The sequence below is a fragment of the Argentina silus genome (assembly GCF_951799395.1).
Source record: "Argentina silus genome assembly, chromosome: 12".
NCBI lineage: Eukaryota > Metazoa > Chordata > Actinopteri > Argentiniformes > Argentinidae > Argentina > Argentina silus.
Window position 1 is genome coordinate 200,625 of NC_139666.1, and position 27,239 is coordinate 227,863.

General features: G+C 47.1%; 2 protein-coding genes across 2 annotated transcripts; both read right to left on the reverse strand.

Annotated features, from left to right (window-relative positions):
• Nucleotides 1–577: 577 nt before the first annotated feature.
• LOC310813153 (carboxy-terminal domain RNA polymerase II polypeptide A small phosphatase 1-like) lies at nt 578–15,654 on the reverse strand (the record flags this gene model as incomplete). Its single annotated transcript, XM_083682015.1, has 7 exons — nt 578–706; nt 2,176–2,361; nt 4,861–4,953; nt 6,166–6,222; nt 9,498–9,599; nt 15,311–15,453; nt 15,621–15,654. The coding sequence occupies 7 exons, from the start codon at nt 15,652–15,654 to the stop codon at nt 578–580; spliced, it is 744 nt and encodes a 247-aa protein (XP_083538141.1).
• Nucleotides 15,655–22,247: 6,593 nt separating this feature from the next.
• LOC310813477 (SPEG neighbor protein-like) lies at nt 22,248–26,854 on the reverse strand (the record flags this gene model as incomplete). The annotated part of the gene is made up of 4 exons (XM_083682509.1): nt 22,248–22,526; nt 23,544–23,685; nt 24,140–24,447; nt 26,748–26,854. The coding sequence occupies 4 exons, from the start codon at nt 26,852–26,854 to the stop codon at nt 22,388–22,390; spliced, it is 696 nt and encodes a 231-aa protein (XP_083538635.1). The 3' UTR covers nt 22,248–22,387.
• Between the last annotated feature and the right edge of the window lie 385 nt (nt 26,855–27,239).

The window sequence follows — 27,239 nt, forward strand, 5'->3', positions numbered from 1 at the left end:
TGTAGAGTAGATGATGTAGCTGATGTAGGGTAGAGGATGTAGGGTAGATGATGAAGATGATGTAGGGTAGATGATGTAGATGATGTAGGGTAGATGATGTAGATGATGTAGGGTAGATGATGTAGAGTAGATGATGTAGGGTAGATGATGTAGATGATGTAGGGTAGATGATGTAGATGATGTAGGGTAGATGATGTAGATGATGTAGGGTAGATGATGTAGATGATGTAGGGTAGATGATGTATATGATGTAGGGTAGATGATGTATATGATGTAGATGATGTAGGGTAGATGATGTAGAGTAGATGATGTAGGGTAGATGATGTAGATGATGTAGGGTAGATGATGTAGATGATGTAGGGTAGATGATGTAGATGATGTAGGGTAGATGATGTAGATGATGTAGGGTAGATGATGTAGGGTAGATGATGTAGAGTAGATGATGAAGATGATGTAGGGTAGATGATGATGATAAAGATGTTGACCAAGACTCTCACTGGTCCTTCAGTCTATGTTCCCATGGTGACAGGTGATGGTGTTGTTGTTGTTGTTGTTGTTGTTGTTGTTGTTGCTGTCGTTAGCTGGTGGTCCTCTGCTGCCTGAGGATGTCATACACGTCGTCGGCTTTGCTGAGCCTCTCGAAGACAGGAAGGAGATCCAGCAGCTCTGTGTCGGACATGTCATCAAACCAGGAGCCCACAGGGACCTGGGGAGGGAGAGGACACATCAGGACAACTACAGGGACCTGGGGGGTGGGGGGGGGGGCATCAGGACAACTACAGGGACCTGGGGAGGGAGAGGACACATCAGGACAACTACAGGGACCTGGGGGGTGGGGAGGGAGAGGACACATCAGGACAACTACAGGGACCTGGGGGGTGGGGGGGGGCATCAGGACAACTACAGGGACCTGGGGAGGGAGAGGACACATCAGGACAACTACAGGGACCTGGGGGGTGGGGAGGGAGAGGACACATCAGGACAACTACAGGGACCTGGGGGGTGGGGGGGGGGCATCAGGACAACTACAGGGACCTGGGGATGAGGGGGGGGCATCAGGACAACTACAGGGACCTGGGGGTGGGGGGGGGGGGGCACCAGGACAACTACAGGGACCTGGGGGTGGGGGGGGGCATCAGGACAACTACAGGGACCTGGGGGTGGGCATCAGGACAACTACAGGGACCTGGAGAGGGGAGACGTCCAGACAAGACCTGGGAACTGGAGGTCAAACCATAGATGTGGTAGATGCTATGCTAGATGCTATGCTAGATGCTATGGTAAAGGTATTAGATGCTATGCTAGATGCTATGGTAGAGGTATTAGATGCTATGGTAGATGCTATGGTAGATGTTATGGTAGAGGTATTAGATGCTTTGGTAGATGCTATGGTAAAGGTATTAGATGCTATGGTAGATGCTATGGTAGAGGTATTAGATGCTATGGTAGATGCTATGCTAGATGCTACAGTAGATGCTATGGTAAAGGTATTAGATGCTACAGTAGATGCTATGGTAGATGCTATGGTAAAGGTGTTAGATGCTATGGTAAAGGTATTAGATGCTATGGTAAAGGTATTAGATGCTACAGTAGATGCTATGGTAGATGCTATGGTAAAGGTGTTAGATGCTATGGTAAAGGTATTAGATGCTATGGTAGATGCTATGGTAAAGGTATTAGATGCTATGGTAGATGTTATGGTAAAGGTATTAGATGCTATGGTAGATGTTATGGTAGAGGTATTAGATGCTATGGTAGATGCTATGGTAGAGGTATTAGATGCTATGGTAGATGTTATGGTAGAGGTATTAGATGCTATGGTAGATGTTATGGTAGAGGTATTAGATGCTATGGTAGATGCTATGGTAGATGTTATGGTAGAGGTATTAGATGCTATGGTAGATGGTATGCTATGGTAGATGCTATGGTAGATGTTATGGTAGAGGTATTAGATGGTATGGTAGATGGTATGCTATGGTAGATGGTATGCTATGGTAGATGTTATGGTAGAGGTATTAGATGCTATGGTAGATGGTATGCTATGGTAGATGGTATGCTATGGTAGATGGTATGCTATGGTAGATGTTATGGTAGAGGTATTAGATGCTATGGTAGATGGTATGCTATGGTAGAGGTATCAGATGTTATGTTGAGTTGAGGTAGAGAGGTACGTACGGCGTTGTCTGGATGGAAGATGTAGGAAGCGGGGGAGTTGTCCAGGATGATGACCTTGTTGAGGTCGCGACCCAGGTGGCTCAGGTCCTTGACGTAGTTCCCCCGGTGAAACACACACGACTCACGGAACAGACGGCTACGGAACGCCCCCCACTTATCCAACAGGTCAGAGACGGGGTCCGCATACTGACGCACACACACACACACACACACACACACACACACACACACACACACACACACACACACACAAAACACGGTTTAGAATAGGCCTGTGTGAGCCTTTGATCTCTCACACATCAGTCGTCATAGCAACGCTCAGACTGCCACTCTCACACACAGCCTGACCAATCGAGATTTATTTATAGATGGTATACAGTCATGAGAAAAAGTTAGGACACCCCCCAAAATATTAAGTTATTCTCTTAAAAATATGGACATATCAATATGTTATCTTCTTTCTAACAATGTCTATAGATAAAGGGGATGTAATTGAACAAAAAACTATGAAAATGTAACTTTGTAATCATTTATTTAACGAAAAATTAACAATAATGCCAATTCCTACTGAGGAAAAAGTTAGGACACCCTATGCCCTAATAGCTAGTATTGCCCCCCTTGGCTGAAATAACCTCAATTAGACGTTTCTTATAACTGTCTACAGGTCTCTGACATCAATTGGGAGAACGTTTTTCCCACTCCTCCTTGCAGAATTCTTTCAGCTGTGTGATGTTCGAGGGGTGTCTTGCATGCACAGCCAGTTTCAAATCAATCCACAGCATCTCAATAAGATTAAGATCCGGGCTTTGACTTGACCATTCCAGAACTCTCAATTTATTTTTCTTGAGCCATTCCTTGGTTGATTTACTGGAATGTTTTGGGTCATTGTCATGTTGCATGGTCCACATCTGCTTCAGCTTCAACTTTCGAACAGATGGTCTCACATTTTCCTCAAGCACCCTCTGATACAATACAAAATTCATAGTGGATTCTATGATGGTGAGCTGACCAGGCCCTGCTGCAGAAAAGTATATATGATAGATGGTATATATGGTATATATGGTAGATGTTATATATAGTAGATGGTATATATGGTAGATGGTATATATGGTATATATGGTAGATGGTATATATGGTAGATGTATTAGATGGTATATATGATAGATGGTATATATGGTAGATGGTATATATGATAGATGGTATATATGGTATATATGATAGATGGTATATATGGTAGATGGTATATATGGTATATATGATAGATGGTATATATGGTAGATGGTATATATGGTAGATGTATTAGATGGTATATATGGTATATATGATAGATGGTATATATGGTAGATGGTATATATGGTATATATGATAGATGGTATATATGGTAGATGGTATATATGATAGATGGTATATATGGTAGATGGTATATATGGTAGATGGTATATATGGTATAGATGGTATATATGGTAGATGTATTATATGGTATATATGATAGATGGTATATATGGTATATATGGTAGATGGTATATATGGTATATATGATAGATGGTATATATTGTATATATGGTAGATGGTATATATGGTATATATGATAGATGGTATATATGGTAGATGGTATATATGGTATATATGATAGATGGTATATATGGTATATATGGTAGATGGTATATATGGTATATATGGTATATATGGTAGATGGTATATATGGTATATATGATAGATGGTATATATGGTATATATGATAGATGGTATATATGGTATATATGGTAGATGGTATATATGATAGATGGTATATATGGTATATATGGTAGATGGTATATATGATAGATGGTATATATGGTATATATGGTAGATGGTATATATGGTAGATGTATTAGATGGTATATATGATAGATGGAATATATGGTAGATGGTATATATGGTATATATGGTAGATGTATTAGATGGTAGATGTATTAGATGGTATATATGGTATATATGGTATATGGTATATATGGTAGATGTATTAGATGGTATATATGATAGATGGTATATATGGTAGATGGTATATATGGTAGATGTATTAGATGGTAGATGTATTAGATGGTATACACTCACCGGCCACTTTATTAGGTACACCTGTTCAACTGCTCAGTAACGCAAATATCTAATCAGCCAATCACATGGCAGTAACTCAATGCATTTAGGCATGTAGACATGGTCAAGACGACCTGCTGAAGTTCAAACCGAGCATCAGAATGGGGAAGAAAGGTGATTTAAGTGATTTTGAACGTGGCATGGTTGTTGGTGCCAGACGGGCTGGTCTGAGTATTTCAGAAACTGCTGATCTACTGGGATTTTCACTTACAACCATCTCTAGGGTTTACAGAGAATGGTCCAAAAAAGAGAAAATATCCAGTGAGCGGCAGTTCTCTGGGCGAAAATGCCTTGTTGATGCCAGAGGTCAGAGGAGAATGGCCAGACTGGTTCGAGATGATAGAAAGGCAACAGTAACTCAATTAACCACTCGTTACAACCAAGGTATGCAGAAGACCATCTCTGAATGCACAACATGTCGAACCTTGAAGCAGATGGGCTACAAAAGGAGGTCCAACCCAGTACTAGCAAGGTGTACCTAATAAAGTGGCCGGTGAGTGTATATGATAGATGTAGATGATATATGATGATGTATTTGATGTATGGACTCACTTTGGACAGGCTTGCGGTGAACAGAACACACTCAAACATGTCCCCCATCCTCTTCAGAAACTCATCTACATGAGGCCGCTTCAGCACGTACACCTGGGGGGAGGGCAGACATAAGACAGGGGGGTAACTGTCACTTGTTATCCATAAGTACAGAGACAAAACACCTCTGGGAGAGCAGCTTCTGGATCGGAGTGGTCTGGACCACTACAACAGCTGACCACCAGAACATCATAAAACACCTCTCTGTTTAACCCAGGTACACCTGGGTCTCTGTTTAACCCAGGTACACCTGGGGTCAGTTTAGCACAGGTACACCTGGGTCTCAGTTTAACCCAGGTACACCTGGGTCTCAGTTTAGCCCAGGTACACCTGGGTCTCAGTTTAACCCAGGTACACCTGGGTCTCAGTTTAACCCAGGTACACCTGGGTCTCTGGTCCCGGTATCTAGTATTTCAGTTCCAGAACCTGACGCTGCCGGCCTTGTTTCTGACCCAAGTCACCCTGAATAGGCTTCCCCTCTTATACAAGCCTATCCTGGATTACTTGAACCAGACACATGCCATGAGGACCACCACACGTCTTCTGTCTTCTGGGGGTCACCAAGGACTGTGGTTCCCCTGTCCAGCTGCCCCCCGCCCTGGTGTCCAGCTGCCTCCCACCCTGGCTGTCCAGCCTCCAGTAGACCCCCCCACCCTGTCCTGGCTTTCCAGCCTCCAGTAGACCCCCACCCCAAACCTGGCTGTCCAGCCTCCAGTAGACCCCCACCCCACCCTGGCTGTCCAGCCTCACGCTGCCCCCCGGCCTGCCCAGCCAGACAGTCTCTCCCCTGGACAGGACAGACTCTGCTGCCCCCTGGCCAGATTGATGGCCGGTGAGTTCTGAGAAGCCAGCCAGCATTTCCTGGTTTGGTCAGGCCACTGAAATAGCCCTAGCCACCTGCTGCTAGGACCCGTCAACAGGGAGGGACACTGCTCTGTCAGGTTGCTAGCTTAGCACATTAGCACTAGCACACTGCTAGCTTAGCATACTGGTGTTAACTAGTAGAACATGAGTCTTTCAGGTCTCTAGCTTAGCACACTTAACATTACCAAGAGAAGGAGGAGTCCCACTGGAGCTCAGAACCAACAACACTGATATTAGATTTTTATTTCAGGTGGACGTCACTTCTACTTTCATTTTTGTGCTTTGGATGAGAAAACCTGTCACAAGGCAGACAGCACATGTTGGCCTAGAACTGTCACTAACTAAAACTAGAAAAAGAAGTTCCAGAAGAAACTTTGTGGGCTTGCAAAGTGCCCTTCTCACCTGGTGAACTGTTCCATCGATCTCCACTGGAATGATAAAATCTGCATTGTTCACCGGCTGTAGAAGACAAGAGCAGAACACATGACACCAAACACACAAAAGAAAACCTTCCATTTCCCTCAGAGAACACATGAATGTTAGTTTGTGGTAAAAACGTAACACTTTTCATGGGATTTCATCAGAGTAAATAATGGAGCTTGGTTAGTTGTGTTTTACAGGCTTGTCAGGCTGAAATAAAACAGCAGACTCAGCGCTTCAGAAATAACAGTCTGTAGGTCAGTGTGTCCATCTGCCTCCTCTATCAGGAGAATCTACTGGATTTGACAACGTCCATAAAACAGCTGATTTATTTCCACGGCTCTTGAAGCTGAAATATGTGTCTCAAGTGTGATGTTAGTCCTGTGTAAGGCAGCACGCCGTGACCTGGATTCATGGGCCGTGAAGTAATAGTGAAGCTCTGCGCCCAGTGACCTGGCTGGTTGGAAGGCTGCTCACCAGCCTTATAGAGACAGCTGCTGGGGTCCTGTGACCAGGGGAGGCTAACGGAGGTAGAAATCGGAGGACGGGCTCATTGTTATGCATGGAATGGGATGAGGGGTTGTATGAAAGGTGTGTGTCTACCAGCCTCACTGTACAGATTAGATTAGATTAGATTAGATTAGATTAGATTAGATTAGATTAGATTAGATTCAACTTTATTGTCATTGTGCAGAGTACAAGTACAGAGACAACGAAATGCAGTTAGCGTCTAACCAGAAGTGCAAAAAAGCAGAAAGTGCAATGAACAGGCGCCTTTAAAGGTGATTAAGAGTCTAGAACCGTGTCTGAATGCTCAGTATGAAGAATTAGAATGTTTTTAGAAATTCATTGGTATGGTAGTATGGTAGTATGGTAGTATAGTAGTATGGTAGTATGGTAGTATAGTAGTATGGTAGTATGGTAGTATGGTAGTATAGTAGTATGGTAGTATGGTAGTATGGTAGTATGGTAGTATAGTAGTATGGTAGTATAGTAGTATGGTAGTATGGTAGTATGGTAGTATAGTAGTATGGTAGTATGGTAGTATGGTAGTATAGTAGTATGGTAGTATGGTAGTATGGTAGTATGGTAGTATAGTAGTATGGTAGTATGGTAGTATGGTAGTATGGTAGTATAGTAGTATGGTAGTATGTTGAAATGTGTCGCTTACTGCAAAAAAATGAGTAAGTACATTAGTAGTAATCAGTAGGCAGTATGAACAATAACTCTTCATGGCCTGAACTCTGACACCCAAACGTCACACTTCAAATGCATCTTAAGGTTTGAAGGTCTTCATAAAGCCGCCATTACCCGCTGGAGACCACCCTCTATGCACTCCGTATAAGGCGTACCCAGAATGCAGCCCTTCAACTCAACACCCCCACTAGTTTACGAAGCCAGCGGCCCCCTGTGGACTCACACCACCAGTTTATGGACCCCCAGTTTACATCCCTAGCAGGCTGAGCCAGGAAACAGTTTATGGCCATATTAAGGTTCTCTGACCCACCGACAGAAGGCCCTACCAGGGTAGGGTTAGGGGTTAGGATTAGGGTTAGGGTTAGGGGTTAGGATTAGGGTTAGGGTTAGGGTTAGGATTAGGGTTAGGGGTTAGGATTAGGGTTAGGGGTTAGGATTAGGGTTAGGGTTAGGGTTAGGGGTTAGGATTAGGGTTATGGTTAGGGTTAGGGTTAGAGGAGATCAGTAACACGGCTGACAGGGGCCACGGCGCAGCGCCAGACTGCAAATCATTCTAATCCTGTCAGACGTTAAACATACTTCCTCTGCTAACTATGGGAAATATGAGGCCATAGCCTCCATGTTAACTATCGGCAATATGAGGCCATAGCCTCCATGTTAACTATGGGCAATATGAGGCCATAGCCTCCATGATAACTATGGGCAGTATGAGGCCATAGCCTCCATGTTAACCATGGGTAGTATGAGGCCATAGCCGCCATGTTAACTATGGGCAGCACTACCTTGTATGAGGCCATAGCCTCCATGCTAACTATGGGCAGTATGAGGCCATAGCCTCCATGCTAACAATGGGCAGTATGAGGCCATAGCCTCCATGCTAACAATGGGCAGTATGAGGCCATAGCCTCCATGTTAACTATGGGCAGGCTGCCTTGTACAAGAGCCATAGCCTCCCACACATGATTAAACTTATGAATGCTAACTATGGGCAGTGCTGAAGCTAACTGACTAAACCAGGTTTGAATTGAACTCAAATATCTCAGCAAGTTGATTCATATGAAGCTGTCCAGTAACAGCAATCCACAGACACCGATACTCTGCTGGATCTGGCTCCAGACATACACTATTTATATACACAAGTGTTATATATATTTATATATTATATATATTATATATCATGACTAATCAGGCCGGCTGCCAACAAAGGTTTGTGAATACTATGTTTCAATTTAAAAACCATACTGCTGCGATCCGCAAATCTGGTCACAACATTGGTGACAACATCCTGCTGCCCCTGCATTCTCCCGCTTCTCCTGACTGGTAAACAAACCCCAGAGTCTACAAGCTTCCTTAGTTACAACAACGTCTTCCTTAGTTACAACAACGTCTTCCTTAGTTACAACAACGTCTCTTACTTACAGTAGGAGATAGCAACTTCCACACAACCGTGGGAGACAGAAAACATGCAGGGGAAAATGTTTAGCGTTACTTTGACAGGGATCGGCACCAACGTTAAAGCTGACAGGAGGTTCATTCTGTGCAGGGAGTACACTGGTTTAAAAAAATGTGGCTGGTAAAAATGTTTCTCATCCACCAGACATCTTGGCTGGTAAACCAAAACATGAATGTTATGCCCTGGGACTAATCCTCCAATCATACCCAGAAACCCCAGCAGCCCGCGGTCTGTGGTGTTGCGACCCTGTCCATCTGTGGTTGTATCAGGTGACATGTTGACCAGTGTTCCAGCGCTCTGGTCAGACAGAGATAACACTGTGACTGCTGTCATCGCCGGTGTGAACACCAGGGACATGATCCTGTTTAACCGGATCTGGAGTCGACCTTTACTCCACAGGTCAGGAGTAAACTTCTCTCTGGAAGTGAGATTGGGTGAGACTAACCCTAACCCTAACCCTAACCCTAACCCTAACCCTAACCCTAATAACTGGAACACACAGACTTAACGTCTCTGTGACAGTGTTGTTATGCTTTTAGCACAATCGATGTGATCTTTTCAAATGATGTATGAAGTTAGTAAAAACAACACATATGTTCTTCATATCAATCAAATGAATATCTCTATATGTGTGTGAACACCGTGTGTCAGAAGCTCAGCTCACCTTGAATGAACTGTGCACCAGAGTCTCGTCCAGATCGATCACCACACAGACGCGCCCAGCATCCTTGGACTTCAGCTGGGGCAGAAGGGGCTTCGCTGGGACCTGAGACACACAGGAAACACACCACGTCAATCACAACACACCACATCAATCACAACACACGTGACAACATCAAATCAATGCTTTCAATTTGATTACTCTGCAATATTTGTGCTCTAAAACCTGTAAATATGATAAAAAATAATAAAACTTTTGTTTGTGTTGACATCATGCAGAAATACAACAACAACAACAACAACAATAACAACAATAACAACAACAACAATAACAACAACAACAACAAGATAGACATGAAAAGTGCAAATATACTCACTCGCTACCATTTGCATACGTAGCGAGAAAACACACATTTGTGAGAGTTTCAGTGGTGTTGTGTGAGTGTGTTTGAGTGGTGTTGTGTGAGTGTGTTTGAGTGGTGTTGTGTGAGTGTGTTTGAGTGGTGTTGTGTGAGTGTGTTTGAGTGGTGTTGTGTGGGTGTGTTTGAGTGGTGTAGTGTAGGTGTGTTTGAGTGGTGTTGTGTGGATGTGTTTGAGTGGTGTTGTGTGGGTGTGTTTGTGCGAGTGCTCTGTGATGCCTTCATGCTGTGAAACCCCAGCAGCTGTTACTGTGTTGACGAGAGCAGTAAACATGTCAGAGGCCTGGCGTGAGGCCGGAGGATGACCATTAGCTAAAGGCCTTCCTTCAGCAGCTAGTCAGGCAGGGGACATGTGGTGAGTGGACAGGCAGTCCGGAGCAGACCCGCGTCCCCAGAGAGCAGCATACCAGGTCATGATGAGTGTTGATCAAACGGCTAGTAAAGGTTGACATGGATGCCAGCCTCCATGCCAGCCTCCATGCCAAGCTGTGCCAGCTGTATGTGTAGCCATACCTTCCTCTGTTTTAGCTCCGTTGATACAAAGCTAAAGCACAGCCGAAGCTTCTACTGAACTCCCAATAAACACAGTTAGGCAGAATACACTTCAAGACAAACAACAACAAACACATTTCACTCTGGCAAATTTCAGTTTGATGTCACACCATGCGAGACCTTCATATTCCACACATCTGAAATTTGAAAGCATGACTCAGCAGGTTAGGTTAATCTCCCAGCAGCCCCAGGGCCTTTACAGCAAGGCTGGGATAGTACCTGGTCTGGGGGGATGCAGTGTTCACAGTCACAGGGCTCTGGGGCCTCTTCCTCCTCCTCCTCATCCTCACTCTGCTCTTCCTCTGCGCCTTCACTCTGGTCCGATGCCCTGTCCTCTTCTGCCATCTTAAAGAAGGCGTGAATGTCTATTCCCTCCTCACCGTCCCCTCTGTGTCCCACCTCACCGGAGACGTTATCGCCGTTCTGGGGCCGTGCCACCTGACACAACACGCTGTGTATGGAGAGGGTCGCTGGTGACAACGACTCCTGCCTGGGCGACTCAGAGGAGGGAAGGCAGGGGGCCGTTTGGTCTGTGCAATCTCCATTCAGTTCAATCACTTTAATAATTTCAAACTTTGGTTTGCTTTCTTCAGTGTTTTTAGGTTTCTTCCTCTCCTCTGTGGCGCTCGGATCAGAACCATCACGTTCAGCATTTCTTCTGACAGGCTGCCAATGAGAATGTCCTTCAGAACAGAACCTGTTCACCTGTCGTTCCGTGTATGCTTTCATTCCATAAGCGTAATATTCTTCTACACAGGGATCATAGGCCACTACGTCGTCTCCATACCACCAACACGACCAATAGGGTTCTCTCTCTGTACAATGAGACCAATAGGGTTCTCTCTCTGTACAATCCGACCAATAGGGTTCTCTCTCTGTACACGTGTTAAACACTCCTTCTGTATCTTCCTCAGGGGAGAAGTCAGCAGGTGTTTCCTCTGTGTGTGATCTTTCATCTCTTTCATCAGAACTAGACTTGTATTCTTCCATGATTTCCTCATCCTGAGTGTTCTCCTCAGGAACAGTCTCAGAGGTGTGAACGTCGTGAGCGCTGTCATCCTCAGGTCCCAGTGGTTCTGTCTGCTCCGTAGGGAAGGCATCAGTGGCATCAGCTGCACAAGGTGTATCCTCTGTAACACAGGTTTCATAGGCTTCTTCATGTTCAATAGTTGCTCCATCTACAGAGGCTTGTTCATAAACACAGACTCCATCAACCTCAACAGCTTCTGCAGCATCACAGGGCTCATCACCTTCCCCCACATATCCACTAGTCTCCTCTAGGGAGCATCCCTGAGCTAGATCCTCAATAGAGGCTTCAACACAGGACACACAGGCCTCAGCCTCAATCTCTTCCTCTGTAATAAAGGCTTTATAAATATCATCATCATCATCATCATTGGTTTCTTCCTCAGCTCCTCCCTCCTCTGTGGAGGGTCCTGATGCCCCACCATCACAGGTGTCTAACTCTGGTTCCGAAGCCTCACCCTCAGCCTCTTCATCACCATCAGCTTGTTCATCATCATCATCATCATCATCATCATCAGCCTCTTCATCGTCATCATCCTCATCAGCCTCTTTATCCTCATCATCCTCAGCATGGTGTTCAGAGGCCTCGTCTTCCTCAGGAGCATCATCATCACCATTGTCATGTCCCTCTGACATGGTTCCTACCACCACTGGACCTGAAGCTGCCTCCTCATTGGCTGTCTCCCCTACAGCAGGCTTCTGTGTCTCCTTCACACGAGTTTTAGATTTCTCTATGAAGTCGTGGATGTCTCCTCCGTCAAAGCAGGATACATATGGCCTCCTCTGGGCAAAGCAGGGGCTGTAAGAGTCTTTATCAAAAAAGTTAAAGAATTCCTCCACCACCACGACTTCAGAGGGAGGCTGAGCTCTGACTCCATCAGTGTCGCTCTCGCTGCATTCATCCGACTCGGCAGAATCCTCAAAGGACTCCCATTGTGACTGGTCGTCACTGGACCCGTCCTGACTCCCCTTCTCAGACTCTCCCGAGTCAAAGCTGGGCTCTGAGAGGAACTTGTTGTCAACGCAAGACTCATAAGACCTGGTTTCAATGGAGGAGCATTCTGACAACTTGTCCTCGTCAGAGTCAAATGCACTGTTGAAGAATGTCTCTTCTGTGTGTTCATGTTGAATACAAGACTCTTCTGTGTTTTCAAGTTGACTAAAATACTCTTCTGTGTTTTCAAGTTGACTAAAAGAGGTGTATTGTGCTGAAGAATCACAGTGTTGAGTTGTATCTTTCTCTTCAGACAGAGTGTTTTCCTGCGTCTCACAGGGCTTGAATAGTGGATCATGTTCAACAACATCATGACTGATATGTAGAGCAAGCTGGGTTTCCTCTGTGTGTTCCGCTTCATCAGCGGCATTTACACTTTCCCAGCTATCAGCTTGTTGTATGCAGCATTCAGAAGGCATGTCAGAATCAGAATAATGTAGACATTCTGACGATGCTTCACACGACTGCTCAAAATGAGCCTCAAAATGACACTCCCAGATCTCCCTCTGTCGAGCGGTTACCTCAGAGTGAATGAACAGGTCATCCTTTAGCTCAGACGTGTCATTACACTCAGCTGTGCATTCAATGTCATTGTGCTCCTCAGAATACTCACCGTTTACAACACAGTCCTCATTTGACCCCTTAGATTCAGATACGTCAGATACTTCCCGTTGCTCAGTAAACTCCCAGTTGTCAGCTGTGTTATCTGGCTGCGGGGGCGGCCAGTGTTGATCAGAAGGCTTACATTGTTCAGATGACAGAAGGTGCTGAGTGCTGCGTTCACACTCCAGGCTGCACTCAGAGGCTAAGTCCTCATTAGCACGGTGCTTCAAGGACTGAAGCAGCTCAGAGACCTCACAGTGTCGAGTACATCCATCAGTTAACCCACAGGACATGCTCTGGTCAGGGGGACCGGGAGCTGATGAGTCCTCACTGGACTGGGCCAAGTCCTGGACCAAGTCTCTGGACTGGGCCAAGTCCTGGACCAAGTCTCTGGATTGGGCCATATCTTGGACCATATCACTGGGCTGGAACAGGTCCTGGATCATGTCTTCCTCTGAGCCTACAGAATGTCCATTGCACACCACAGAGAGTTGGATCTCTTCTCCAACATCTCCCTTCATGCTGCAGTGCTCCGTAGAGCCGGTGGTAGTACCCTCATAGACCCGCAGGGGTTCAGAGTGAGCAGCACAGTTAGTATATTCACTATAGTCCAGAGAGGCCTTTCTCTCACCGGAGACAATGATGCAGGATTCACCTGTTTGCTCTGCAGACTCCCTGACCTGGAGACACGTCCTGACACTCAGCTCTGACACCTGGCAGTGCTCAGCAGGCATGGTGTCAGAACAGGTCCCTCCACAGGTCCAAGGACAGGTACTAGAATAGGTCCTATCAGAGGTCCTATCAGAGGAGGCTGCAGCTTGACCAGGGTTCTCCACGTACACAGACAGCTGACTGTCCACTATTGGCTGGTAGAGTAGGTCAGAAGTGTCTCCGATAGGCTGGTAGTGTAGAATGGAACTGTCTCTGATAGGCTTGTAGAGTTCAGAGGTTCTGAGCTGTTCCAGGCATTCTGAGAGGGTCTTGCTGTCTGTATGCAGTCTGCAGGTTTCAGGGGTCTGCAGGGCTGGGCGCTGCGCGGGGCGCGGGTGCTCACAGGGCTGGGGGGGCTCACTGGGGAGTCCACAGCCAGGCTGAGACGGCAACAGCAAAACACACGTTGACATGACAGGAGGTCACAACCAATACTGAGACTATAGCTCAGCCCCTCTCTCTCTCTCTCTCTCTCTCACAAACACACACTCACACACACACACACACACACACCCCTCACTCACACACACCCCCCCCTACATTTCAGTCTCTCACACACACACCCCCTCTCTCTCTCTCTCTCTCTCACCCTCCCTTACCAATCTCTCTCTCTCTCTATCTCTCTCTCTCTCTCTCCCACTCTCTCACCCTCCCTTACCAATCTCTCTCTCTCTCTCTCTCTCTCTCTCTCTCTCTCTCTCTCTCTCTCCCACCCTCCCTTACCAATCTCTCTCTCTCTCTCTCTCTCTTCCGTAGACCTAGGGGTTTATTTTGGGGACATCAGGAGACGTGACAAATACCTCTTGGAAGATCAGATCTCTATAAAAAGCTGAGTTCAGGCCTAAATCTGAACCCGACACCCGAGAGCGCCTCAACCACCTGATCTCCCGTCAGCGCTCACTAACTGCCATCTTAGTTTTCCAACAATGTGTCCAATAGCGTTCGCTGGCAGCTCTTTGTCATTATCCCAAAAACATCCTGGAATATTCTAATATCATCTCCTGCTTAGCAGAGAACGGAGGGAGGGGAACCGTCTTAATCGACTCCCCAAGGAGCTCTGGCCTGGCCTGGGGAGGCAGCACAGCAGGGGGCCACTCCTGGGAACGTTAATGAGTGATTTATGGGTGTTTTGTCCTCGTAAGGGTTTAGTGAGTGGCAGAGACACACTCGTAAACATGAAAGGACCTGAGAGAGGAAAACATGTGTGGAGATCATATGACTCTCAACCATGTCAGCCACACGCTGTGACATGGCCTGAGACAGGGAGAGGGAGAGAGAGAGAGGGAAGGAGAGAGGGAGAGAGGGAGAGAGAGAGAAGGAGGGGGGGGGGGTGTTGGAAGTGATAGCAATAGATAGGTGATATCAGAAGAAAGGTCAAACACGAGAATGAGAGAGAGATAGAGAGAGAGAGAGAGAGAGAGAGAGAGAGAGAGAGAGATAGAGAGAGAGAGAGAGAGAGAGAGAGAGAGAGAGAGAGAGAGAGAGAGAGAGAGAGAGAAAGAGATGTCTTACTTTAGATAAGGTCCCGTTCTCCTCCAGCAGCAGAGGGGCATTGTTGTTGACAGGAAGCTGGTCGGCTTCACTGCGACAGAGACAGCACAACAGGCTCCTGAACACACCCCGACGATACTTCCTAGAGGAGGACACACGGCCACCTAGCGAGAGGGAGGGAGAGAGGGAGAGAGATTTACATTTTAATATATTTAGGGCCACATCTGTGAAACAGTCTCTGACCCCATGTTACATCACCACGGCTATTTCCAGAACGCAGCGAGGGGTTCAACGTTGCGTAGCGCTGTCAGGCCTGAAATAAGCATCCCACATCCAGGAGGAGACGCCAGACGCCTCACATGCATGTGTCTCACAACTACTCTCACAAAAACTACCAAACAAGCCTTCATAGCTTCATCTTTTCTCATCACATGGTGTGTGTACGGTAAGCTGTCTGACAGAGAGAAGGATCCCGGAAAACAACTAAGAAATCGTTAAAACTACAACAGTCATGTTGTCTGTTCTCCTTGGTTCAGACGTCCCTGGGGCTGTGCAGCTGCAGCTTGACAAACATGTTTTAATAGCTGAGAGTTGAACCTATCCCTCTTTGAAGTGACAGAGAGATAGAGGGACGCCATTGAACACCATAGGAGCCTAAAGAAAGAGAGAGAACATCACTAACAGAGAACATCACTAAGAGAGAACATCACTAACAGAGAACATCACTAACAGAGAACATCACTAACAGAGAACATCACTACCAGAGAACATCACTAAGAGAGAACATCACTAACAGAGAGAGAGAACATCACTAACAGAGAACATCACTAACAGAGAACATCACTAACAGAGAACATCACTAACAGAGAACATCACTAACAGAGAGAGAGAACATCACTAACAGAGAACATCACTAACAGAGAGAGAGAACATCACTAACAGAGAGAGAGAACATCACTAACAGAGAACATCACTAACAGAGAGAGAGAACATCACTAACAGAGAACATCACTAACAGAGAGAGAGAACATCACTAACAGAGAGAGAGAACATCACTAACAGAGAACATCACTAACAGAGAGAGAGAACATCACTAACAGAGAACATCACTAACAGAGAACATCACTAACAGAGAGAGAGAGAACATCACTAACAGAGAACATCACTACCAGAGAACATCACTACCAGAGAGAGAGAACATCACTAACAGAGAACATCACTAACAGAGAACATCACTACCAGAGAACATCACTAACAGAGAACATCACTAACAGAGAACATCACTAACAGAGAGAGAGAACATCACTAACAGAGAACATCACTACCAGAGAGAGAGAACATCACTAACAGAGAACATCACTAACAGAGAACATCACTAACAGAGAACATCACTAACTGATCATCAGCCTAAAGAGAAGTCACATGATTTGTGGCATGCACTCCAGAGCAACACTGAAGGTTCAAGGAAGTTGACCTGCAGAGGGCGTGGCCTTAAACGTGTGGGGGCGTGTCCTTAAACATATGGGGGTGTGGCCTTAAACATATGGGGGTGTGGCCTTAAACATCTGGGCGTGGCCTAGTAACAGACAGCTAATAAGGATTGTTCAGCGCATCTCCCATTAGAACACGATGGCCTGTCTGGTCAAAGCTGTCCCTACGGGTCACGTGAGGCGCTTATGAACATCTGTCTGGTCAAAGCTGTCCCTACGGGTCACGTGAGGCGCTTAGGAACATCTGTCTGACTTTTGGGGTCTAGAAAAAGGAGAAGAGACATTCAAGAGTTTTGGGCAGTGTAGACGGATTTATATTAATATCCGTTTCCACATTTATGTTTGGCAGAGATTTTCAGCTATATTTTGTTGATAGCAAAGCATATCTAATATTGATAATCGGACCCCAATGTAATTATCACTATGTGCAAAGAATTGTTGAGTTTGTGCTCATTTAGTGCAAGAAAGATCAAATAGAATGAATCAAATGAGGCTTTAATAATACTGTATACTTATACATCTATTACAAGGCAGATACTTCATAGAGAAATCTTACATTCTAATAGAGAGATAGAGAGATAGAGATAGAAAGATAGAGAGATAGGGAGATAGGGAGATAGAGATAGAGAGATAGAGAGATGACCACCGGTCATCACAAAACAATGCTACTCACAACATGCTGAGAACCTCCCAACAGGACACAGGAACTGAGAGAGAGCTTTTCCGTGACCTCTGCCTTTTAGATCACCTAAACCCCAGTATTTAGGGTTAGGGTTAGGGTTAGGGTTAGGGTTAGGCTAACCCTAACCCTAACCCCAGTATTTAGGGTTAGGGTTAGGGTTAGGGTTAGGCTAACCCTAACCCAGTATTTAAATGAGGAGCTGTTGATAAGGAGACCACCAGCCGTCATTCATCTTATTACATCTAAACTGATGACATCACAGCTTTGACACCTCAAGACAATCCACAGAACTCACAGCTAGGTGTGGTTTTTAAGGTAAACTTAAGAAGATTGGGGCAGAATTGAAATTGTCCCACTTCAGGCAGTGAAATATTGAGGTTTTTATTCAACAAAATCGATTCCGGGGGAGGGGAGGGGAGGAGAGGAGAGGGGAGGAGAGGAGGAGAGGAGGAGAGGAGGATGAGGAGGCTGGCAGAGGGAGGTTGAGACAGGAGTGATGAAAGAGGAGGAGAGGGGAGGAGAGGAGAGGAGGAGGTTATTAGTCATCACTGTGACTAATGACGTGATAGCAGACAGATGGGCTGCTGTCAGCATGGAGGTTAGACTGCCACTCAGGAGCGCACGCACACACATACACACACACACAGACACACACCACACACACACACACACACACACACACACACACACACACACACACACACACACACACTACTCGTTGAACTCCTCTTATGGCCTTGCTGTGCAGCGACAGGGAGGCTCCCTGTCAGGCGGTGCTGGGGTCAGAGGTCAGGCGGTGCTGGGGTCAGAGGTCAGGCGGTGCTGGGGTCAGAGGTCGACAGGATGGCGTTTATGGACTGTTGTCTGTTCATGTCTGGGATTATTGCTGCCAACAGCATCCCAGGTCCAGAGACCACAGTTCCATGGTGGTTTAGGAGCTTCATCAACTGCCAGCCTCCATTAACCAACACAACACAACTAACCCTAACCCTAACCCTAACCCTAACCCTAACCCACCTCTCAATATCTGATCTCTGTCATCTCCCCCACCTCACCACACTGTCTGCTGGGCTGTGTGTGTGTGTGTATGTGTCTGTGTGTGTGTGTGTGTTGTATATGTGTGGCTGTGTGTGTGTGTGTGTGTGGCTGTGTGTGGTGTGTGTGTGTGTATGTGTGTGTGTGTGTGTGTGTGTGTGTGTCTGGGGGTACATGTTTGTCAGTGGGGTTGGATCTAGACTAGGCCCCGTGGGTATACTGGTACACCAGTCAGGTGTTTTACCCTCTCTGTGCCAGTGGAGAGGTGTGTGTGTGTGTGTGTGTGTGTGTGTGTGTGTGTGTGTGAAGCAGAAACATCCCGCTAGCGAACGGCACATTAGCTCTTCTAATATTACACATCACAGAGCTTTAAATACCCCCCCCCCCCAGACCCTCCCCACCACCGACCCCCCTGGACCCCTCGGACCCCACTGACCCCCCCAGCCCCGCCTACCCACGACCCGGCACCCAGACCTCCCCCCCCCCAGACCCCCCTGGCAGCTGCTGACAGGGTTAATGATGGGTCTGTATATATATAGAGCTCCTCTCTCAGGCCATAAACGGACTTCCAAACAAACCGTTTTTGTGTCGGTAGCGGTAACGTTGGTAGCGGTACCGTCAGTAGCAGTAACGTCGGTAGCGGTAGCGTCGGTAGCAGTAACGTCGGTAGCGGTAGCGTCGGTAGCGGTAACGTCGGTAGCGGTACCGTCTGCACCAGGCGGCGACCGGGGCTGGAAGCGCTGGGGGAGGCAGTAGGGGAGGCTGGGGGAGGCAGTAGGGGAGGCTGGTCCAGAGAGAGAGAGAGAGAGCTTTGTGACCCCTCACCTCCTCTCCTCTCCTCTCCTCTCCTCTCCTCTCCTCTCCTCTCCTCTCCTCTCCCCTCCCCTCCCCTCCCCTCCTCTCCTCTCCTCTCCTCTCCTCTCAGGTTCAGACGACTGGTTCATTAGCCCACTGAACTAAAGCCTCTGAGGTACAACCTGACCGTCCTCCTCTTCTCTCACACCCCTCCTCCTCCTGTGTGTGTGTGTGTGTATGTGTGTGCATGTGTGTGTGTGTGTGTGTGCGTGTGTGCATGCGTGTGTGTGTGTGTGTAAGTGTACTTTAAATTGCACTTTAACTACGTAATAAAGATGTAAATAACATGGTACAAGTGATCCAGTCCATTAGGGCTGACTGACTCCCACCTGACACCACCTGACTCCACCTGACACCCACCCACCTGACACCACCTGACTCCCACCTGACACCCACCCACCTGACACCCACCTGACACCCACCTGATTCCCACCTGACACCCACCCACCTGACACCACCTGACACCCACCCACCTGACACCACCTGACTCTCACCCACCTGACACCACCTGACACCACCTGACACCCACCCACCTGACACCACCTGACACCCACCCACCTGACACCACCTGACTCTCACCCACCTGACACCACCTGACACCCACCCACCTGACACCACCTGACACCACCTGACAGCCACTCAGCCAACAGCAGCAGCGACACATGACAACATCAGAAGGGTTAAAGTGCAGCCAAGCCGTGGGTGGATGACCTCTGAACCCCAGGCCAAGCAAGAGGGAGCCAATCACAATCAATCACAGAAGAGAAGAGAGCCTGGGTCCTCTCAGCCTAGCTGGACTCTACTGCCCCCTACTGATCAAATACTCTCATTACAAAGACCACAGAGAAGCAAGACTCAGACCTCTACAGCACCCTCCAGCTCCACCACTACACACACATACACACACACTCACACACACACACACACACACACACACACACACACACTCACACACACACTCACACTCACACTCACACACACCTCTACCACCATGACCATGTGATACAGCGTTCACTGCTGGAAATGAATTGGAGGTCCAGACGATGTGATGGCGTCTGAGCGTGTGCAAACACGTTCTCTGAGAGACCAGATCAGAACTGCTTCTGACACACAGGTTCACTGATGTTTATATGTTAGAAGACAAACCAACCAACCAACCAACTAATCAACCAACCAACCAACCAGCCAACCAACCAAACAACTAACTAACTAACCAACCAACTAATCAACCAACCAACCAACCAACCGACTAACTAACCAACTAACTGCCTTAGAGGACACACTAACCAATCACCCAACCAACCAACCAACTAACTCCCTAATGACAGAGCATTAAACATAATATAATCTTACTGTTACTATTACTGATGTTATTACTGATGTCTTACTGTTACTATTACTGATGTTATTCCTGATGTTATAACTGATTTAATGACTGATGTTATTACAAACTGACAGGAACCGTCACTGCAGGTAAACATTCGACCCCGCCCCCTCTCATCCATGTTAACGTCTAATCCATGTCAGTAAGAACACAGAACACAGAACATAGGTTTCGGTCAGGGTTCGGGTTTGGGTCAGGGTTAGGGTTCTGGTTAGGGTTTGGGTCAGGGTTCGGGTTCTGGTTAGGGTTCAGGTCAGGGTTCGGGTTCTGGTTAGGGCCATGTGTAATCCACAGGTTAGCTCTGTAATAAGCAAACACAACCAGAGTTTCGTCTTCAGCACCGACAGAGTTCAGACTCAGTCTCCTTCCAACATCAGAACCGCTCATCTGAAACTACCGGAGCACAAACTAACGGAGCAGAAACGCTCCGGACACTTTACGGTTCATGTCTTTAGTAAAGTTTCTTCCGTTAAGATTACGGCTCCGTCATGCGCACCGCAACACTCCAAACTTCTCCAAACTCACTTTGGTCCCGGAGAGAAACGTCCTCTTCGTCCGTCGCTGCCTGCGTGATTATGGAGGACGAGGTGTCCATTAGATCCGTCCCAACCAGGCGGTTATAGAAGGCGATGTGTACAATAGTTCAGGGTTTAAATATAGCAAATATTATTTAGATTTTGCCACTCCCTGTCGCTGCATAAGAGCATGCGGAGCGCCTGGGGGGAGTCATGAAACAATAATCATCCTAAAATTAACCCATCGAAAACGTCGGAACTTAGATTATAGAAATGTGAAATAAATAACCAAAATGGGGAGTTTCAAATTCATAACTTTGTTTCAACGTTCAGAAACTTCACCATAAAACATGGAACTGGACGGTCTCAAGGCGGCCATGGGTCTTAAAGCGACAATCAACTCCAGATCAGTCAACATGTGTCATTCTGTGATTTTGTCTGTAATCTTCTGTCATAACTGTCAACGACCTGACGGCTTTAAAACAGCAGGGTGGTTGTCAGACCTCGGAGGTGAAGACGTTTTCTTGTAAATTCTCTAGTCCGACAGCGGAAGGCGGGGGCGCCTTGAAACCGTCTCCCAGTCCACAGAGACTCTTTATGATAATTTCTCATCTTATTCAACAACAACAAGGTCAAATACATTTAAAACCATGGAAAACCTATCAAATAAAACACAATGATCAGTGTCAACTCTGCTTGAACAAGAGAAATAAAGATCAAACATCAATCATGTAAAGCTGCTGAGGATGGTTCAATATCGTTTAATCAGGATAAAAGTGATTCAATGACGTTGTTATATAAAATGACGTTATTAAAGTGCTCTAACCTGAATGATCAAATCTAAAACTGTTAGCTGTCGTCATGACAACTAACAGTGTGTTTAAGACACACATCGTTGTGTAAAGAGAAGACCAAACACAGGTCGTAGCAAAATGTCCGTTCTGTTTTATTGAAACACGGTTTCAGTTCTGTACATCTGAGAACAGCAGCAGGTCATCCTGCCATCAACATGGAGGGAGACACAGCCAGGGGAGGCAGGAGCAGGGACACATCCATTTGTGTGTGTGTGTGTGTGTGTGTGTGTGTGTGTGTGTGTGTGTGTGTGTGTGTGTGTGTGTGCTGTAGGTCTATTGAGTATCACAGGACATCGATGCGAGCGAAGGACTGGTCTGTTCCCAGGCTGTTCTCTACAAACACCTCATACTTCCCCGCGTCCGAGGCCCGGGCGTTCTGGATGGTCAGGGTGGTGCTGGAGTCCCCGATGTCATAGAACACTCTAGAACACAACAACACACAGGACACAGGTCGTAGAACACTCTAGAACACAGAACTTACATGACACAGGTCGTAGAACACTCTAGAACACAGAACCCACAGGACACAGGTCATAGAACACTCTAGAACAGACGTGATGAAAACAAGCCTCCTCTCAACACTGCAAATATCAAAAAGTTAGAATAAAAATACAATAATAACACAATAAAGAAATGTAATATATACATATAAAACATATAAATATGTTATAAATACAAAGTTGAAGAGGAGGAGCTCACAAAATGGCGACTGTACTCTGATGGTTGTGTTATGTACGTTTATGAGGTCCAATTAATGGACATTTTCATCAAAACAAACAACTACTTCCACAATGTGGCTGTATACAGTAAACCTCTGTCACCTGACTGCTGTTCCATGACCATGACTACCTGTCACCATGACTACCTGTGACCATGACTACTCCATCACCATGACTACCTGTCACCTGACTGCTGTTCCATGACCATGACTACCTGTCACCATGACTACCTGTGACCATGACTACTCCATCGCCATGACTACCTGTCACCTGACCAGCTGTTCCGTCACCGTGTGTGAAGAAGTTAGAATAGAAACATAATAAGGAAAAGAACACTCTGGAGACAGCCTACCTGTCACCTGACGACCTGACTACCTGTCACATCACCATGACTACCTGTCACCTGACGACCTGACTACCTGTCACATCACCATGACTACCTGTCACCTGACGACCTGACTACCTGTCACATCACCATGACTACCTGTCACCTGACTACCTGACTACCTGTCACATCACCATGACTACTTGTCACCTGACTACCTGTCACAACACCACGACTACCTGTCACCTGACTACCTGTCACATCACCATGACTACCTGTCACCTGACTACCTGACTACCGGTCACATCACCATGACTACCTGTCACCTGACTACCTGACTACCTGTCACATCACCATGACTACCTGTCACCTGACTACTGCGTCACCATGGCTACCTGTCGTCCTCATCGATGTCGTCTCCGTCTTTGACCCAGCCCACGTCAGGAGGCGGAGCTCCGCTGATGTCAGCTGTCAGCAGCAGTGTGACCCCCCGCCTGACCTTCACGCTGTCTGGACCCCTCAGCACCTTGGCTGGGACTGGACACACACACACACACACACACACACACACACACACACACACACACACACACACACACACAGTGTCACATTAGTCACCTATGCTGGGACTACACATGTGACCCCTCCTGTGGTGTGTGTGTGTGTGTGTGTGTGTGTGTGTGTGTGTGTGTGTGTGTGTGTGTGTGTGTGTATGTGTGTGTGTGTGTGTGTGTATGCGTGTGTGTGTCTGTGTGTCTGTCTGTGTCTGTCTGTCTGTGTGTGTGTGTGTGTGCGTGTGCGTGAGTGTGTCTTTGTGTGTGTGTGTGTGTGTGTATGTGTGTGTGTGTGTGTGTGTGTCTGTGTGTGTGTGTGTGTGTCTGTCTGTGTGTTTGTGTGTGTGCATGTGTGTGTCTGTGTGTGTGTCTGTTTGTGTGTGTGTGTGTGTGTGTCTTTGTGTGTGTGTGTGTGTGTGTGTGTCCCAAGTACACACCCTCCACTAGTATACAGGCGGAGTCGTGGGTCTTTCCGAACGGGTTGTTGATGGTGACGGTGTACCTCCCAAGGTCCGCCAGCACGCCGTCCCTGACCACCAGCGCCACCACGTCCGGGTCCTCAAACACATATCGGTACTTGGGCCCGTCCTTGAGCTCGGTGCCGTCTTTGGACCAGACGATGAACGGGTCGGGGAAGGCGGAGACCCGGCAGGCCAGCTTGGCGGCGCTGCCCTCCAACAGCACCACGTCCTTCAGCTCCTGGAGGATTCTGGGAGGCCCCTTCTCACGCAACTCCAGACGGGACCTGAGGAGGAGATGGGGGCGGGGGGGCGGGGGAGTTAATCTCATTGTTGTTCTCTTAAGCTCATCCCGTTTCTACCTCCACCAGCCTCCCCAGATCTGGTCATACACTGTATCTGACCCCCACGGTTTAACCAATCAACAAGGATACTTGCATACTACTTTTAATATATCAAGGGAAAAACAGCCGACTGCGTTTCTTCCTCTGCCTTGTCTGTACAGGTGTCCATATCTCTCTATGTGTATCGTTTGGAGAAGGAGAGGGCTTTCAGGAGTGGAGACAAGGAAAGGTTTAGACTGGCTAAGTACACGTTTGGCAAGGAGATTAATCTCCAATGGGGATGAGGCCGCCTACAGAGAGGAGGTTGACAGCCTGGCTTCCTGGTGCAGCCAGAACAACTTGGAGCTGAACACCCTAAAAACTGTAGAGATGGTAGTAGACTTCAGGAGGAGCCCAGCCCCAACCGCCCCCCTCATCATGTGTGACTCCCCAGTTAACACTGTGGAGTCATTCAGATTCCTGGGGAGAATCATTTCCCAGGACCTCAGGTGGGCGGAGAACATCACCTCCACCATCAAGAAGGCCCAGCAGAGAATGAAGAAATTCAACATGCCGCAGAAAGTGATGGTTGAGTTCTACATGACCATCATTGAGTCCTCCTCAGCTCATCGATCACCGTCTGGTTCGCTGCCTCCACTGCCACGACCATCAGCTGCAACCTGCCGTCTCTCCTGGACCTGTTCCACTCCAGGACCAATAAGAGAGCAGGAAAGACTTTGCTGATTCTTCCCATCCTGGTCACCACCTCTTCCAGAGACTTCCATCCGGCAAAAGGTTCCGGTCAATCAAGACTAAAACCTCGCACCACCTGAACAGTTTCTTCCCCATGGCAGTGGGGCTCACAAACAAGCCCCCTGCCTCTCACTGACTCTGGGACTTCCACAAACCCCCCCCACCCTGTCACACACACACACACACACACACACACACACACACACACACACACACACACACACACACACACACACACACACAATGCATTTCTTTACATGTATTTTCATTGATAGTGTTCATTGATAGTGTTCATTGATAGTGTACATTGATAGTGTTCATTGATAGTGTTCATTGATAGTGTACATTGATAGTGTTCATTGATAGTGTTCATTGATAGTGTACATTGATAGTGTTCATTGATAGTGTACATTGATAGTGTACATTGATAGTGTTCGTGCCCCATCCCCGTTTCACAGCCTCCAGCCTCCAGCCTCCAGCCTCCAGCCTCATTGCCTCTTAGCCTCGCACAGCCTACATAATTTATTGTTCTATTTTGGATTTTTATTTGCTGCTTTGTTAATATTTTGCTATTTTGTAAAATTTCGGTTCATATATTTTGCTTATATATTGTTTTTTATGTCCCATGCACCAACCTCACCAAGTCAATTTTCTGTATGTGCAAATAAAAGAATTCTGATTCTGATTCTGATTCTCTGTATTTCTACTGGCTCACCCACTCAACCACACCAGACCACTGGTCACCCCAAACACAACCACACCAGACCACTGGTCACCCAAACACAACCACACCAGACCACTGGTCACCCAAACACAACCACACCAGACCACTGGTCACCCAAACACAACCACACCAGACCACTGGTCACCCAAACACAACCACACCAGACCACTGGTCACCCAAACACAACCACACCAGACCACTGGTCACCCCAAACACAACCACACCAGACCACTGGTCACCCAAACACAACCACACCAGACCACTGGTCACCCAAACACAACCACACCAGACCACTGGTCACCCAAACACAACCACACCAGACCACTGGTCACCCAAACTCAACCATACAGACACCTGGTCACCCAAACTCAACCATACAAACACCTGGTCACCCAAACTCAACCATACAAACACCTGGTCACCCAAACTCAACCATACAAACACCTGGTCTATTATGGTGTGAACTGAGGCTGTATGTGTGTCCTACCTGTGTCCTCTATTAGAGGCTGTCTCCTACCTGTGGCCTCTATAGGAGGCTGTCTCCTACCTGTGGCCTCTATAGGAGGCTGTCTCCTACCTGTGTCCTCTATTAGAGGCTGTCTCCTACCTGTGTCTTCTATAGGAGGCTGTCTCCTACCTGTGTTCTCTATTAGAGGCTGTCTCCTACCTGTGTTCTCTATTAGAGGCTGTCTCCTACCTGTGGCCTCTATAGGAGGCTATCTCCTACCTGTGGCCTCTATAGGAGGCTGTCTCCTAACTGTGTCCTCTATAGTAGGCTGTCTCCTACCTGTGGCCTCTATAAGAGGCCTGTATGCGGACGGCAGCCTCCTGGACCTGCGGTTCATTGATGTCCAGATTACATCCCGGAGGGGGCGTGGCCTTGGCTTTGGACATCTGCAACGACACAACAAGATTGGCTGTTCCTGCTCCCTGTTTTCTGTAATCCAGTGTATTTGTTCTTTTCATTATTCAATAGTCGACACATTCACAAAATTGTTTGTTTTAAAACAACCTCTGAGTCAAGATATCTGGCTTTGAATGCCCTGATCAGTCCTGATGTTCCGAACTGCCCATTTGAGTCAATTCCTACAACTCCCAAGAGTCCCCTCTCCCTCCCACGCCAGGTCCTTCTGTTGAACAGCTATAGAGCTGCTGCTCTCTGGGAATCACTGGTGTAGTAAAGCAGGTCAGAGTAGAGCAGATCAAAGAAGAGCAGGTCAGAGAAGAGCAGATCAAAGAAGAGCAGATCAGAGAAGAGCAGGTCAGAGAAGAGCAGGTC